General features: G+C 49.6%; 1 protein-coding gene across 1 annotated transcript; it reads left to right on the top strand.

The window, feature by feature from the left end:
• Window positions 1–4,369: 4,369 nt before the first annotated feature.
• Pitx3 (paired like homeodomain 3) lies at window positions 4,370–16,810 on the top strand. Its single transcript, XM_032895528.1, has 4 exons — window positions 4,370–4,446; window positions 15,159–15,288; window positions 15,468–15,670; window positions 16,063–16,810. Exons 2-4 carry the CDS (start codon window positions 15,171–15,173, stop codon window positions 16,648–16,650), a joined length of 909 nt encoding a protein of 302 aa, XP_032751419.1. The 5' UTR covers window positions 4,370–4,446; window positions 15,159–15,170; the 3' UTR covers window positions 16,651–16,810.
• Window positions 16,811–16,822: the final 12 nt, after the last annotated feature.

The raw sequence follows: 16,822 nt of genomic DNA, 5'->3' as shown, positions 1-16,822 counted from the left end.
TAGTGTTCGGTTGCAGTGCGCTGTTTAGCAGTGGCTGCTGGGCATCCTAGGGAGGAAGGCTGTGATTTGCTGGAAAGGGGGCGGGGTCCGTTTTGAGAGCTTGAGCGGGCGACCCTATTCCCCCAACTTCATCCTACCAAAGTCATATGGGATTTGCTACTTTAGGGACCGTTCTGGGCAGGTCTTTCCTACGCCCTCCTGTCTTCTGTGCCCGACTTGTGTGCCTGTCTCATCTCAACTTTGATTTTGCATTTTCTACTCCATCTTACCATCCAGAAATAGAGAAAATGATAGCAGAAATCTTGGATATGTAATTAAAATATCCTCATTTTCCAGAATTGGAAAGAGTTCTATCAAGGAAAGCTGGCTCAACGAATAGCAGAGAAAAACATACACCTACCCCAGCCAGTTCAGGACAGGGAGTAGGCGGGATAGGGGTACTTAATACTTCTTTAAAAAAAAAAAAAAAGGAATTTGTTTACCTATTTTAAGATAATGCTTTTAGCCATCTAACGGCCTCTCCAGCCTCCCTCAATACTTCTTGTACCTTACTCAATAGGGCTATGACCCTCAGGTCACTCCTTCCTATTAAGCCTTGGACAATTCCTAATGAACAGGTGCATGAGGATCAAGTCTGAGGGCCTAATCTCACACCATTAGTCCACATCATTAACAGAAAAATGAAGATTTCCCATTTTCCGTAGCAATGCTGACACGTGAGACTTGAAAGAAAGTGTAGCAGTTAAGTGTGTTTGCTGCTCTTCCAGAAGACCTGAGTTCAGTTCCCAGCGTACACATATCACACTATCTACTGTAACTCCAGCTCCAGAGGGATCCAACACTTTGGGCACATACTCACACAGAGACACTTGGGGGTGTGTGCGTATGCGTGTGACAATGTCTTTCTGTAACCCTGACTGTCCTTGAACTCATTTTGCAGTCCAGGCTGACATCAACCTCACAGAGATCTCCCTGCTACTGCCTCCCAAGTGCTGCAACATTATGCCAGACATAGACACATAATTTTAAATAATAAAAATAGGGGGGTGACATTCAGCCAGTGGTTCAGGGCAACGTACCTTCCACCTCAGACCATGGCCAAGTCCATCTGTAACTTCAAGAAAAAACCATCGGGGTTGGGGATTTAGCTCAGTGGTAGAGCACTTGCCTAGCAAGCTCAAGGCCCTGGGTTCAGTCCCCAGCTCCGGAAAAAAGAAAAAAGAAAAAAGAAAAAGAAAGAAAGAAAGAAAGCACCGTCGATGGTGACCGTTGCCATGACCTACTCAAAGCCTCGAGTGGCCACATTTTGGCACTTTGCCAAGGTCCAGCTGGTTTCCCCCAACCCTTGGTAAAATCCCTACAGCTATTCAGAGCATGAAAATTATAATTCCCAGTGCTAAGACTGGTGGCTTCAAACACCTTACAGTTAAGGAAGCCATGCTGAATGGTTTTGGGGGCCACTGAGGTGTGGATGTGGTTTTATATCGGAGAGATCCTAGGCAAACGTGGCATTGTTGGCTATGATGTTTGAAGACCAATCTTTAACTTCCAATTTGAGTTCTTATTTGAATGTTCTTGGACCATGTGTAATGAGACAGCTATCTGAATAAAATACTAGCTGTGGAATAAAAATAAATAAATCTTTTGTGGGTTGTTTGCTTCTCAAGACAACAGCCCTGGCTGTCCCGGAACTCACTTTATAGACCAGGCTGGCCTCGAACTCACAGCGATCTGCCTGCCTCTGCCTCTCAAGTGCTGGGATTAAAGTCATGTGCTACCATGCCCAGCAAAACAAATCATTTTTGAAAGAATTAACAAGCCTTTCTTTTCGAATGACAGATTGCTGAGATAATAGAAGCATATTCCAAAGGGATTGTGTGAGAGGAGGGCACGGGGACGCAATTCTGCTGGTAGAACCCAGGTTTGCTGGGAAGCACTGGAAAACCAACTCTCCCCATTCCCTCCCATTTATGAATGACTCAGGTTCAAGGAAGTTTCATATCTAAGGCCACAGAACTGTGGTCTTAAAACAGGTACCCAAAGGTCATGATCCTCTAATTTAAAAAGAACCATCAGAACCGAGGTCTGATATGAAGAACTCCCCAATATCTCCCTGTATCTATGCATTGGTCTTGATACATCACCAAGGTATTTCATTCTACGATAGCTCTGACTCAGCTTTTCTCTTCATTTAAGAACTAGAGTTTGGCCTTTTGGACTTCTCTCAGGTTGGAAAGCAAATAGGAAAACCCTGTAAGTAAATTAAAACTCCCTACTCTCCCCTCCATACCTAGGTATGCCTCCAGACATTAGAGATCTTAAAAGTATGTGACTGTCAATTAAAGATGGAGATAGACAGACAGACAGAGGGACGGACAGATAGATAGACAGATAAATCGAGATATGACAATCCCCAGCCCCTCACAGGAATATATATAATTTAACAGATAAAACACCTTCTTTCTAGATTTCAGTACAACATTTATTGGGTTTCTACTTGACCGTGAATAGAAAAAGAAAGAAGAGGGGCTGGTGAGATGGCTTAGTGGTTAAGAGCACTGACTGCTCTTCCGGAGGTCCTGAGTTCAAATCCCAGCAACTACATGGTGGTTCACAACCATCTGTAATGAGATCTGTAATGCCCTCTTCTGGTGTGTCTGAAGACAGCTACAGTGTAATCATATACATCAAATAAATAATATCTAAAAAAAAAAAAGAAAGAAGAAATGATCCTTGTTCTCCTAAATTTTATTTTATAGAAGTCAACACATGACTTGACCCCTTAAATATGGAGGATGCAGTGATATCAAATATATTAGGGGTCATGGGAGCAAGAAACTACACCTCTGACAAGCCTGAAGTTCAGGCAAGGCTTCTCAGATAACACAGGACTAAGGGGAACTCAGAAATTAGTATCAGCAGTATAACAAATGGTTATTGTCGGGAAAGACTAGAAGTGCTCAGGACAAGAAGATGAAGTCAAATCAGAGCACATCTGTAAACACTGCACTCAGTATGGGCAGAGGTGGGATAATAGTTGAACATTTCAGCCAAAACCTGAAATCTACAGAGAAAGACTCTATTGAAAGGGGGGTGGGAAGTCCTGAAGGTCTAATATGGCACATTAGGAAACTTGACCTTTCTCCTGAAGGCAGTAAAGAGAACTAACATATTTTAAACATTTATACCTAGATTCATCTTAGGAGCATACTGTGCACGTGGCTTAGGACTCTCAGCGGCACCAAGTAACCTATCATACCCCTTGGACATCTGTCCTGTCCCTTGCAAATACCTAATTCAAAAACCCCAAGGCTACCCCTTACCCACAGGGCTGAATCTGGTGTTGTGAGAAACAGAATTGCTGAGGCTGGAAAAGCACAGTCCAGGTAAATTGACAGGGCCGAGTGAGAGGCCAAGTGCTCACACCTTTGAAGAGCACAAGGCCAGCCAGCCACTGGAAGCTTTCTTTTATTTTAGCCAGGGCAGCATCGTTGTTACTTGTCCAAGGTCATTGAGTGAGAGAAGGTGCTGTACACCACTTTGACTTCTCTCCTTTCAAATACTGCTTTCTCCAAGTTATCTTCTTTAGGGGAGGGGGAAAAAATAGAGATAGCTGAGAAGAGAAAGGTGTAATGGAAAGGAGGGATGGTCTTTAAAGGGGAAAGCCTTTCGAGGTGGCAGCGTAGGGAGCAAAGCTGCGGTCAGAAGATAATAGGAAGGCGCACGAGGACTGGAATGGAGACAAAAGAGTGGAAAGACAGACAGCGACAAGTGGAGAAAATCAGCGAAACGAGCAGCAGCAAAGGGTAAGCGCTGAGACCCAGCGGCCGGGTTCGCTGTCCCGCCTGGCGCTCCTACAGCCCTCTCCCCCGGCACTGCTTAAGATCGCTCCGGGGAGAGCCCAAGCCCTCAATTCGCCTGGACGTCTGGACAAATCCGGCTGGACTCTGGCCGCGACACCGACCACCGTACTTTTGCTGGCTTTGCCGAACCGGAGCGTCCCAGCTGGAGCGCAGTCCAGGCCACGTGGGGAGGGGGCGTTGCTCAGTTGATAGCGAAAGCTTCTGATTGGCCATAGGGCGGAGTTCTTGGCTGCCCGCCGGCAGGACCCCTCCCCACTAAGGCGGGGCCTGGAGGTTCACAGCTGGAAAGGGAGGAGCCAGGGCGGCGCAGCTGGAAAGGGGCAGGGACTAGGGCGCGCGGCACGCCGCTGCGGGCTGGGGGCGCCCTGGGCTGCCTTAAAGTGAATGGGCGCCGGCGGGGGGTGGCACTGCACGGTGAGGCTCACTCTCTTCTCCGCTAGCCTGGGAGAGCCCAGCGGAGCCGCCGCCCCGAGCAGGGGGGCGGCCCCCACCCTGCAGGGTGCCTGGCCCCTGGCCCCTGCCTGCGCTCCAGAACGCCGCCGCCACAGCCACCACCGGGAGTCTGCCTGCTGCGGGACACACTGTGAGTACTTGACCATGCGTGGGTCAAGGGCTCAGGGGGCCGAGGGGCCAAGGCTGGTCCTGGGACTCCTAAAAGGGAACCTGGGGCGGTTGAAGTCTGGTGTTTGGGGAATTGGTCAAGAGAGCAAAGGCATACAGCAGCCCCGGGGCTGGGACAAGGGAGAAGGGAAACTCCGAGTACAGACCTGGGGGACCGAGAAGAAGAGATTTAGGGGACCCGTGGAGAAGCCGAAGAACTGCACGAAAAGCACCTTGGAATCTAGGAGCAAGCGGCAAGGACCAGAAGGTGATAGGGGCAGTAGAGACTGGCTAGCTGAGCAGAGGGCAGCGGTCGCCCGGTGTAAGGGCAACAGGCGGCTCCCAACGCCACTTGACCCAGGCTTAGACAGACTCCAGCGGCTGGAAGTAGGGGTGCGCATAGTAGCTCATGCTTTTCTTCCCAGCTGCTCCGCAGTTGGAATAGGAGCCGTGTTGCGAGAGTCGCTACTGGGTCAGATGGCCGCTGCAAGTTACAGGGCCCAAGCTGCCAGCCAACGCGACACGACTGGCAGGTCTGTCGTGGGGCGTCTGGATCTGGAAAGGTCCAGATCTGGAGCCACCTCAGAATCGGACAGAATGTCAGCGGCACGTGGGGCTTGAAGCCGATAGAATGTTTGGGATCGCAAAGTGGGTCTGTCCGGAGCAGACGATGTGTCCAGTAGTGGACGGAATGTCCCTGGCCGACTGGCATGTCCACCTATCCAGCAGCGCCTGCTCAGCTGCATTATGTACAATGGGGTAGGCTCGGTGGGTCCCCTGAAATCCCAGCTCCTAGTTTTCAAACTTGACTCTGCCTCTCCTGCCTGCTGGGCCCGGAGGGCGCTGGGAGAGTAAAGGATGCAGCCTGGCCTTGGGGCAGGGTGCCTCTGGGAGACAATCCCGCTTCAGCTCAAATAGATCAAGGCATCAGTAGACCTGCATAATCCAAACTGAGGAAAGACTTAAGACCTACAAAGGGAAGACTAAGCTACAGAGTACAGCAGCAGCAGGCCACCCACAAGCCTCTGAAGGGCTCAGTTCCCTCACAAACTCGGAGTCAACTGTTAGGCCTTCTTTCTTTCCTTCCAATCCTAGTTTCAGTACAGAGCAGATACCCTCAAATTCCTAGTCTGGTTGTTAACTCACTCAAGGCTCCTTGACCAGCAAGAACCTTCCAGACAAGAAAATTGTAACCCTTTCCTAAAGCAAAGCCTGTGGTCTTGTGACCAGGGGAAGAGAGAAAGGGGCAGCTGAAATTCCGACCCTGTGGTCCCGCATGGTGCCTTTACCATCCTCCCAGCCTGGCCAGGAAGAATGTCTCAGTTGCCAGTTTGCTTTCTTTCTGGCTGAGGGAGGGCTCTGACTCCTTTGGACCAATACAATGACCACCCTCCCTGACCAACAACTCTAACTAGAGCCCAGTTAAGCAGAAGAGGACAGAGAAGAGGGAACTCTGCACCTAGACTCATAAACAGAACAACTCAGCCCAGGAGTTTTCGGGAGGATAAATGCAAGGAACTGTTTAACAATAAAACAAGGAACTGTTTTAAAGGGGGGGGGAGGGATTGCTGCTTTTCTCATCCTCCACCCAAGAGTAAAATATAATTCGTATTTCTTACATCCAGTCCTCAGTTCTAAAGTTTTCTTAGGTACTGGCTAAGACCTTGCTCCTCATCTTTTATTTGTCCCTCGCTGTCCTTGATAAATAGAAACCCATGCCCCAGCTGCTCCCATCACATTATCCTACACATCTCAGGGCTGATGTTCCCATTGCTACCAGAAAAAAAAAAAAAAAATCACGGAAACTATCCAAGAAATGAGGGAGTCCATGTCAGGGAAGAAAGAAAGAAGGCATTACAGTTGGTTCTTAGAAAACTCAGAAGTTCTGCTTTCACCAAAGAGACAATAAATAAGATAAATAAATACAGAAAAGTGAATGATAACATCATAACAAAGATGATTAAAAAGAGAACCGCCAGCTCCTGAATGAAACAGTGTAGCTGAGTGTGTAACTGATCACTGGCTCTTAAGGAGGATGTTATAGGCCTAGAGAAGTCAGAGAGTGGAGCTGGGAATATAGCTTAGTGAGAGAGTATTTGCACAGCATTCCCAAGGTCCTGGGTTCTAGAGAAGGGGGGGACAGGGACAGACAGACAGACAGACAGACAGACAGACAGAGAATAGTTGATGTGGGGAGCCAGGGGGCTTCTGGGAAAGAGTAATGGAAAGTTTAGGTGCGACAGATGAAAATCTACAATACAAAAAGACCTAAATGAGCAGAAGACTTTGCATGCTGAAATCCTGAAACTGGAGATGGGGTTGGGAGTGGGCGGCTTTTAAAACTGGAGGCTTGCAAGGTTAGGATATAGGAAGCTGTGCTTGGGTACTGTGGACAGCTAACTTCCAGAGCTCGTTTTTCAGAGAAGCAAAAGAGGCAGGAAGTAGAACTGGATCTTAGAGGGCTTCAGGCATCCGTGCGTGTCAGTCACGAATGGCTGCAGTGTGGAGTGTAAGACCAGAAAAAGAGCAGAACTCAGTTCAAACCTCTTGGTTCTATGCAACCTAGGATATTTCCTGCCTTCTTGGAGATAAGTAGGGATGGACATCCCTGCCACTCCGGGGCCCGTGGGTTAAATGAAACATATCAATCACGTATAGAAGGAAAGCTCTTTGTAAACGGAGGCACACTGGAAGAAGCCTCGCTATTATCCTGCCAAAACTGCAGTCCCTGTGACCAGAAAATCTTTCTTTGGAAGGTGGGGGCTTTTGCCTTAGGGTAGCCTGATCATACCCTTGATTTAGCGACAGCCAGACTCTTAAGGAGAGGAGGAACATCTTCCCTGAAGCTCCAGTGTCAGCCATCACCCCTGTCCCTCTCTGAGAACACAAGGAGTTCCCCTAGCATAACCTCTACCAAATAACCTGGTCTGAACTCTGCCTGTCCGCTGCTCAAGAATGTCACTGAGAGCCTAGGATCTAGGACCAGGAAGGGAGGGCAGGGTGCAAAGGCTGAAGCTGAACTGTAGTGAGCAAGGCATGAGAACGGGTCGACTCTTTCCTTCCCCATTTTTAACTGATGCTTGCTAGAGGATGGGAGAGGGGGGCAGGAGCTAACCTAGAGGATGTATTAGAACCTGAGCTTTAGAGAACCTATGTGTGTCCGGTAATTGAGAGTGACCTGTAAGCATAATGGGGAGGACAGGGAAAAGAGCGATGGAAAGAGACGCAAGTGATGTACGAGACTCTCCCTGTCCTCCTGCCTCAAGACCATCTTTAACTTTTTGATTGCTCATAACAGGGTCTCCTTATGTAGCCCATGCCGGCCTGGAACTGGAAACTTCTGGCCTCGGGCCCCCTAGTGCTGCCAGACATGGCTTCAACCTTCTTTACAAATCTGTTTCCCAGCCTGATCCATTCTAGTTAACCACTGGGGATAAAAGTCACAAAGATGTTACTTTTGTATGTCATCGGCTGACAGCCTTAAACTAGTCCTTGGGCTTGCAGGAGTGCTTCTTGGCAGGGAGCTGGGAAGGCAGTACCAGACTAGGACAGTAATGGGCTGGCCCAGCCTAGCTTCCTTATATGACTACCTTAAGACTGGGGCTAGGTGTATATGCACGCACTTCATGAGATAGGATGCGAAATCAACTAGAAGTCTTAAAATTAAGCTGGGAGGTGAGGCTAGGGATAGGCCTCGGGTAGCTTAGTGGTGGTGGAGTGTTCGCCTAGCATGTGCAGTCCCCAGTACATAGAAGTCAACATGCAGATTAAATAAAATCAAGCTAGAGATCTCAAAGATATTCCATATTAGTGGCTGCCATTCACATCTGCCTCTGTTTTCATACATGGGCTCCCTATACAGCTCCCAAGACCAAGCTGGATTTGAGCTCTTGCTCTTCCTGCCTCAGCCTCCTGAGTGCTGGGATTATAGGCATACATCACCATGCCCTGAATGTAGGAGATTTTTCTTTTCAACGGAAAAGCCAAGAACGATCTAGCCTCGACTGCACCAAATCTGAATCAGCACTTGTCTCTCATCACAGACCCTCAGTGGAAGCCCCTTTTCCCTGCCGGACTCTTCCTGGACCACAATAAGCCTCTGATCCAATGAGGCTCCACATTGCCCTTTAAATACTCCCAGCGGTTCTGGGATATTTAAAAGACCCTGCCCCTTCTTCCTCCTTGATGAACCTGCATTCTCTGAGCCCCATCATTTGATATGATCTCCCATATCTGATCCCCCACAACCTGAGAGTAAGACCCACGAACTCCATTTTTTTTTTCCATCCTATATTCTGTTTGCCTCCCTAGACTGTGAGCGAGTTAAAGTTAGTGGATTACAGTCGCTGGGGACCCCTCCCAGCACACATAAAATGCCTTAACAAAGAAAGAAGCAAGGGATAGACACCGAGAAGCACGTGTAATTGCCTCTCTGACCCCCAATCCACCCCTTTGATAACTTGAATACATCAAATCCTGCCTCCACCTGAGGTGCCAGGTTTCATCCTGAAGCTGTGCGTGAATTAAGACACATCTGTTCCCCGCTGCACACTGCAGTTAAGCAAACCAGAGTCTGGGCGCTGTGCACCTCAAGTGAATAGAAGAAGGTTAAGTGTGTTCCGTTCCAGGGTTTCACTTCTGCCTCAGGATTGTGGGGTGGCGCTATGCTTGTTTAGGACCTTGGCTCTCACTGTCCCCCCTGTTTACTTTTTTGCTGAGCAGAGCCATAGATCACAACCTTGGTTCCTCTTCTCTCCCTCCTCATCCACTGCCTCCAAGATGAGGCTTTTCTCCCATTCCTTCCCTGCTTGTTCCTCCTGCTTCAGGCATTGTTGTTTCAATTAGTCTTGTCTTCTCCCCGTGGCCTTGATCCACTCCTCTGGACTATAAGCGGGTTCCATGAGAGCTGCCTTCTTACCATGAGCTTTTGTCCCTTGTGAGCCTCCCCACTGTGACCTCTCTGGCCTGTGACCTGGTCCTTGCCTTAATGTCTTGTGAATATTGTGTTCTTGCTTGTCCATAATAAGCCTTTCGTACTTTGAAATCAAAACATACCTGGAGATCCTCTATGTCCCCTAGGCTGGAGCTAGCTGCCACAGTGCGTTTGGACCTTGTATCCCCAGCACGATATGGCAAAAAGAATAGGGGTGTCCAGACAAACCCTCTTGGAGCTAGATACAGCGCCAGTTATCTTCTGGCTATGTTTGGCCCTGCCAGCATCAACCAGTCATGGAGCTTCCACACTACTGCTTATCCCTAACTATCCACTGAGTGAGATGAAGTCCCTGGCCCCTGGCCCAACTCCCCAGCTTCCTGACCTCTCCCAGTTTGGGGGAGCTTAATCCTCAGCCAGCCTGTCTCCAACTCAGATAACAACTTGGCGCCCCCAGCCTTTGCCTGACCAGCCCACCCGGACATGAAGCTGCCTGCCTGAGGTCTATGCTCTCCCTTTCTCTTCATATCCCGGCCTCAGTGTACACTTCTCTCTGACAGAGAGCCCTTCCCAGCCCCTCACCCTGTAGTTAGGAACTCAGTCAAGAGTCAGAAGGCCCCAGAGTTCCTTCAACAGTGTCTGATCCCCAAAGTGGCTCCCCGCTTACACTCCTTAGCCCGTTCTGCTGTTATCCTGTGTGCTCTAAGTTGAGGACCGTGTACCGCATCACTCACTGAAGTGCAGTACCCATGAGGACTTTTTTTTTTATTGAGACACAGAGACTGGGGAGGCGAGCCAGCCAAGCAATAAGTTCTTAGTTTCCATTCTAGATCAGTGGCTAATTCAGTGCTCAGCTTCTAGAAGGAACTAGAAAAACATTCTGGTCTTTATTTTTATATAAGCTCTATGCTGTTTGAAACTTATAACAAAACTGGCCGATTGTGGTGGTGCTTGCCAGGAGGCAAATGCTAAAGAGAATAAGCACAGGGAAACCATGAGACAGGAGGTAGCCCAAGCTACACTTTGGAGCCTGGGATGTAGCTCAGTTTGTAGAGTGCTTGCCGAAAGTGAATTAAGTCCTGGGTTTAAGCCCCAGCACCACATAAACTGGTTATGGTGGTAGGATACGCCTGGAGGACTAGAGGTTCAAGGCCATCCTAAGGTATAAGTGAGTCCATCCTGGGCTACGTGAAACTTGATCTCATATAAATATAAATAAATATAAATAAATAATTTAGTAATGAGGGCAGAGTCGTGGGCACACATCTGTAATCCCAACACCTGGCAGGAAGGTCAGATGCTTGAAGGCATCCTGGGCAACAGCAGTGCCCCATCTGAAGGAGAAAGAAAAGAAGCCGACGGCATGAAGACAGGCAGAGAAGGGATTATGATCTCACTCTCAGTGATGAAATATGTACTAGGCACAAAAGAAAGTAACTAGCCAAGGACACACAGCTAGTAAGTTGGGGGTTATCAGATCCTGAACCTAGTAGATCTTTTGACTCTAATCCTTATTCCTTTGGTCCATAACGGATCACCTCCCCACCTGATCCCCTAGCTCCGGCCTCCTCCTGCCTCCTCTTCACTGGGCCAAGCAGCCTCTCTCTAAGAGCCACTAAGTGAGGAACAGTATTCCCTTCTCCCCTTGGCCTCCTCCTCCCCCACACAGAGTTCTGAACTCCTGGGACTGAGAGAGCCGAGGTTCAGAGGGGCCAGGGAGGGGAAGGGAGGGGGGAGGGGAATGACAAGCTCCAAAACAGCCCAGGCAGCTGTCCCTGTCAGAGAGAGACAGAGGAGACTGTATGACCGCGTGTGTCTGTCTGCCTGGATGTGGGAGCGCATGTGTGGGAGAGTGTGTGTTTTTGTGCCTCTAGCTGCAAGTCCAAGTGCTCACTGTGTCTAAGTGGAGGCCTGTGTGTGTCTGCACATGTGTCGTCTGTCTCTGAGAGTGCACAGCTTGAACTCTGCCTGTCTCTTGCTCTGACTGCTATCCTCTTCCCGGGGCCTCCTTCTACTGAAATAGAGGATGAAATCAAGCCACAGGTATGGAATGCCAGGGGAAGGGAAGCTTGGAAAACTAAAGGTCTGCTGCCAGAAGACACTGGAAGGATGGATGGCAATAGGCGGGACATAGCTTTCCCTGCAGGCAAACCTCGATGTCCCCTTCACCCAGTTCTGCGTTGCTTCTGTAACTCCTGGAAAGTTCAGGAGCATGGTTTGAATTTCAAGGTCATCTGGAGTCTGAAGGAAGGGTAGACTGCAGAGCACCTCAATTTCCGGCTCTAACTTCCTCTCGCATCTTCCCAGAAAATTTGGATAAGTGCTGGTGAAATTATCACGGTTCCTTGGAGATGGCCTTGCAAGGAACTGTGACAATTTCACAACTCCAGCCCTGAGACCTGGAAAGGGAAGTAAACTGAACAGATACCTTCACCCTTGATCCAGCTTCTCTCCTTCCTTACTGGGATCCCTCCTGCCTTACCTCTCTGACCCCAGGAAGAGTCCAAGAACAAGACCCGTCTGCCAATGGAAAGAACAAGAATTGTGTTTGACCTTGGTCCTACTGTCAACTTGGCTAGAGGTGGGGTTGTGCTCTCCTTGCTGGTTGAAGAGGGTATTGCCACATACAGACACAGGCGTTGTTCAGCCTCACATCCTTCCGAAACATTCTTAATAAATTGGGATCAGCCAAGAGATGCACACCTCCATCTGGGCTAATCCACCATATGAATGTCAACGCATCTAGTCTGCACTATGTCCCTGATAATGGGGAGATGGTATTGGAGACAGACACCCCCACCTAGCTCTCTCCATCTGTCCCTAGTTTTCGTTTTCTGCCCAAGAGGCTCCTAGAATCAAGAGTCCCATTATGGTCCCTTTTCTTTCCTCCCATGGGAGGTCTTGGGAAAGTCAACTAGAAAGGGGACCAACCAGGGGAAGGACCCAGGCAGACTCCTTGAGAAAACCAGGCTAGGTTTGAGATAGGAATACTGGCAGGAAGTGGTGTGTGTGTGTGTGTGTGTGTGTGTGTGTGTGTGTGTGTGTGTGTGTGTGTGTGTTGGAGGAACACATGTAAAGAAATCCATACATCTGCCTGAAATGGTGTGAGGGACCAGGTATGAGGTCGAGAGATGACTGGTAGTAGGTGAGACACACACATTTTGGACAAGCAAAGGAGCAGAAGGAGCCTATGTGCCTTGTGGTTTTCTTTTTCTTTTTTTTTCTTTCTTTCTTTCTTTCCTTCTTTCTTATTTTTTCAGATTTTTTAAAATTTATTTGTGTGGCTGTTTTACCTTCATGGAGACAAGATAAGGGTACAGGATCCCCTGGAACTGGAGGTACTGATGATGAGGGTTACAAGCTACCATACAGATCCTGGAAGTTTAACCTATGTCCTCTGCAAGAGCAAGTACTACTTTAAACCATGGGGCCATCTCCATGGTTTAAAGTAGATAGAAAGATCTATAGATAGATGATAGATAGATAGATAGATAGATAGATAGATAGATAGATAGATAGATAATCAATGATAGATAGATAGATAGAAGATAGATAGATAGTAGATAGACAATAAATTATAGATAGATAGATAGATAGATGATAGATAGATAGATAGATAGATAGATAGATGGATAGATAGATGAATGGATGGATGGATAGCTAGATGGAGCCATTTCTCCAACTTAATTTTGATAGGGACTGCTTATTAAACAAATCATTTATTAAGAAAGTATAAATAACCCAAACAAGCAGAGTTGTCCTACTGCTGAAGCAGACGATCCAAGCTGAAGTTCTAGTACAATCCCTGATAGGACCTCTACAGAAGGCTCCAAGGAGCCCACAGGTTTAGCTCAGGTCCTAATTACACAGGTGACTTAGCTCAGCTGCTTTGGGTCTCAGGCTCCACCTATGAAATGGGTGGGCCAGGCTGGTCATCCCTAACCTCGATGTCTGAAGTCTGAAATCCTCTGAAAACCAAAAGCTGAGGTGGGGGTACATCCAGTTTCAGGGTTATTTTATTTATGTACATGGGTATTTTATCTGCATGCAGGCACACCAAAAGAGGGTGTCAGGCCCCACAGGACTACAGTTATAGATGGTTATGGGCCATCATGTGGATACTGGGAATTGAACTCAAGACATCTGGAAGAGCAGTCAGTGCTGAGCATCTCTCCAGCCTGCAAGAGCTTTTGGATTAGAGATGCTCTACTGGAAATCTAAACAAATATTCTTAGGGTATATGTGTGTAAGTTTGTGTGTGTGACGGTACACATGCACAAATGTATGGAGGCCAGGGGTTAGCATCTGGAATCTTCCTCAATCGTTCTGCCCCTTGGGGTTTTTGTTTTATTTTGGTTTTGGTTTTGTGGTTTTTTTTTTTGAGGCAGAATTTCTTGTTAAACTTGGAGCTGGCCAATTCGGCTTGACTGGCTGGCCAGGTATCCTCCTGTTTCTATCTCCCCAGTGCTGGGGTTACAGGGTGGTGTACTGTGGATGCTAAAATAAATCAAATCAAGTCCTTAGGCTTGTATGGCAAGTACTTTACCGGCTGAATCACTGCTCGTATTTTGAGGCAGGGTCTCAGGTAGCTAAGGTTGGCCTTAAACTCCAGGTCTACCTTCCAAGTCTACTAGAATTACAGATCTACATTGTTACACCTGGCTCTAAACAAACATTGTATTTTTGAAAAAGAAAACTGAAAAAGAAAAAAAGAAAAAAACCTCTAAAGCTGGGATAGTGGCAGCGGCAGCACATGCCTTTAATGCCAGCACTTGGGGACAGAGGCAGGCAGATCTCTAAGTTGGAGTCCATCTTGGTATAGAGAGTGATTTCCAGGACAGCCAGTGCTACACAAAGAAACACTGTCTAGAAAAGCCAGATTGATACATACATAGATACATAGATACATAGATACATAGATACATAGATACATAGATACATGGATACATGGATACATAGATACATAGATACATACATAGATACATAGATAGAACTAAAACTTAGGCATGGTAACCCAGGCCTATAATTTCAGCATTCAAAGGTAGAGACAGGAAGGAAGGTCATAAATTAAGTCTAACCTGAGCTACATGAGATCCTGCCTCAAACAAACAAAATGGAGCCGCTGTGGCACTAGGCAGAGGCCCAACAGTTAATGAGTCTATGGTACATATGTGTGCATAAAACCTCTCAGTGTATACCTCTTCCTCATTTGGCTTCTCTTTCTCAAGTCTTTTTTTTCTAGTGTATGAGTGTCTTCCCTGCATATATGTTTGCTCACCAGAGTGCCTAGTCCCTGGGGAGGCCAGAAGAGGGCTTTGGATCCCCTGGAACTGGACTTTGAGATGATTGTGAGAAGCCAGTCATGAGGGTGCTGGGAATTGAAGTAGTACCCTCTGGGAGAGCAGCCAGTGCCTTTAACCGCTGAGCCATTTCTTCTGCCCTGCCACATTCTATTTTATAGTACCCCATTCCGGATAGCTTTATGTCAGTGGATAAGAAAAGAGGCAAGAATGTTGTGAAGAAACCCTATTAGGGGCCTGATAAATCGATGGGTTGTTGTTGTTGTTGTTTTGTTTGTTTGTTTGAGACAGGGTGTCACCGTGTGTTCTTGGCTGACCTGGTGCTCACACTGTAGGGCGAAGATCCAACTTCCTGCTTCTGCCTCTTGAGTACCAAGCTCACAGGGCACGCACCACGTCAGGGTATCCATAACCCCCTGATTTTTGCCTCTATTAACCTGACGTGTCTTCTCTTTCCTCTAGAGCCCTCCCTCCATGGAGTTTGGACTGCTTGGTGAGGCAGAGGCTCGAAGCCCTGCGCTGTCATTGTCAGATGCAGGCACTCCACACCCTCCGCTTCCAGAACATGGCTGCAAGGGGCAGGAGCACAGTGGTGAGCGCGCCCCCTTGTGGGAGTGGAGGAGAAAACAGTTTAGCCTTGATTCTGGGTGGGATCTTGAGTGACAACCTGAGTGGAAGCCAGCCAGAGGCTGAGAAATTCCTTGAGGTCCCTGAACCAGAGAATCCACACAGGCCCTACCGCCCTATAACCTGCTTCATTCTGGTCCCCAGACTCGGAGAAGGCCTCGGCCTCACTGCCGGGGGGCTCCCCTGAGGATGGCTCCCTGAAGAAGAAGCAGCGGCGGCAGCGCACGCACTTCACCAGCCAGCAGCTGCAGGAGCTGGAGGCCACCTTCCAGAGGAATCGCTACCCCGACATGAGCACGCGCGAAGAGATCGCCGTGTGGACCAACCTCACTGAGGCCCGCGTGCGGGTATGGCCCCACCTGAGCCGCAGTCCTCACCTGCACGCACCTCGCTCTCGTACCCCCAACCCCAAGTAGCTGGTGACTCTGCGGGCGGGTGCCACGTCGAGCCCAGCTCCCGTCCCAGGATCCCCGCCCTCCTGCTGTCTTACCTGCCACCCCCTATCACGCGATTCCTCAGCTGGGACCAGGGCTCACCTTCCCCTCATCTTTCTTTGATCCCGACCTGTTCCCCCAGACCCTGCGGCCGCTAGCTTCTTTTCTCGGGCTCGGTGCGCTCCCCCCTTCCAGCCCGCATCCACCATGCACCTCCGATCTTCCCCGCCCGGGCTCGATCCTACTATGCGTGACCCACTCCCCAGCCACTCCGCCTCCTGACAGCGTTTCTCCGACGCCCGCAGGTGTGGTTCAAGAACCGGCGCGCCAAGTGGCGGAAGCGGGAGCGCAGCCAGCAGGCGGAGCTGTGCAAGGGTGGCTTCGCAGCCCCGCTCGGGGGCCTGGTGCCACCCTACGAGGAGGTGTACCCGGGCTACACGTACGGCAACTGGCCGCCCAAGGCTCTCGCCCCGCCGCTCGCCGCCAAGACCTTCCCGTTCGCCTTCAACTCGGTCAACGTGGGGCCTCTGGCTTCACAGCCTGTATTCTCACCGCCCAGCTCCATCGCTGCCTCCATGGTGCCCTCGGCGGCCGCGGCCCCGGGCACCGTCCCAGGTCCCGGAGCCTTGCAGGGCCTGGGCGGGGCACCCCCCGGGCTGGCTCCAGCCGCTGTGTCCTCCGGGGCAGTGTCCTGCCCTTACGCCTCGGCCGCCGCAGCCGCCGCTGCAGCCGCCTCCTCCCCTTATGTATACCGGGACCCGTGTAACTCGAGCCTGGCTAGCCTGCGGCTCAAAGCCAAGCAGCACGCCTCTTTCAGCTACCCCGCCGTGCCCGGGCCGCCGCCGGCCGCTAACCTTAGTCCCTGCCAGTACGCCGTGGAACGGCCAGTGTGAACCGCAGGTCTGTGGATCCATCCCCGAGGGCGGGGCAGTAATTCACAGCCTCTCTGGACAGGGGTCGCCTAGACTGGCTTGCCCTCGTCCCAGGGTCTGAAAAGGGGTGCCAGAGCACCCGGGAAGAGGCGGCTCCGAAGAGGGCCTTTTCCCTCACAGCCCCTGACCGTGG

The sequence above is a fragment of the Rattus rattus genome, chromosome 2 (genome assembly GCF_011064425.1).
Source record: "Rattus rattus isolate New Zealand chromosome 2, Rrattus_CSIRO_v1, whole genome shotgun sequence".
NCBI lineage: Eukaryota > Metazoa > Chordata > Mammalia > Rodentia > Muridae > Rattus > Rattus rattus.
This window is presented reverse-complemented; position numbering and strand designations above follow the sequence as displayed.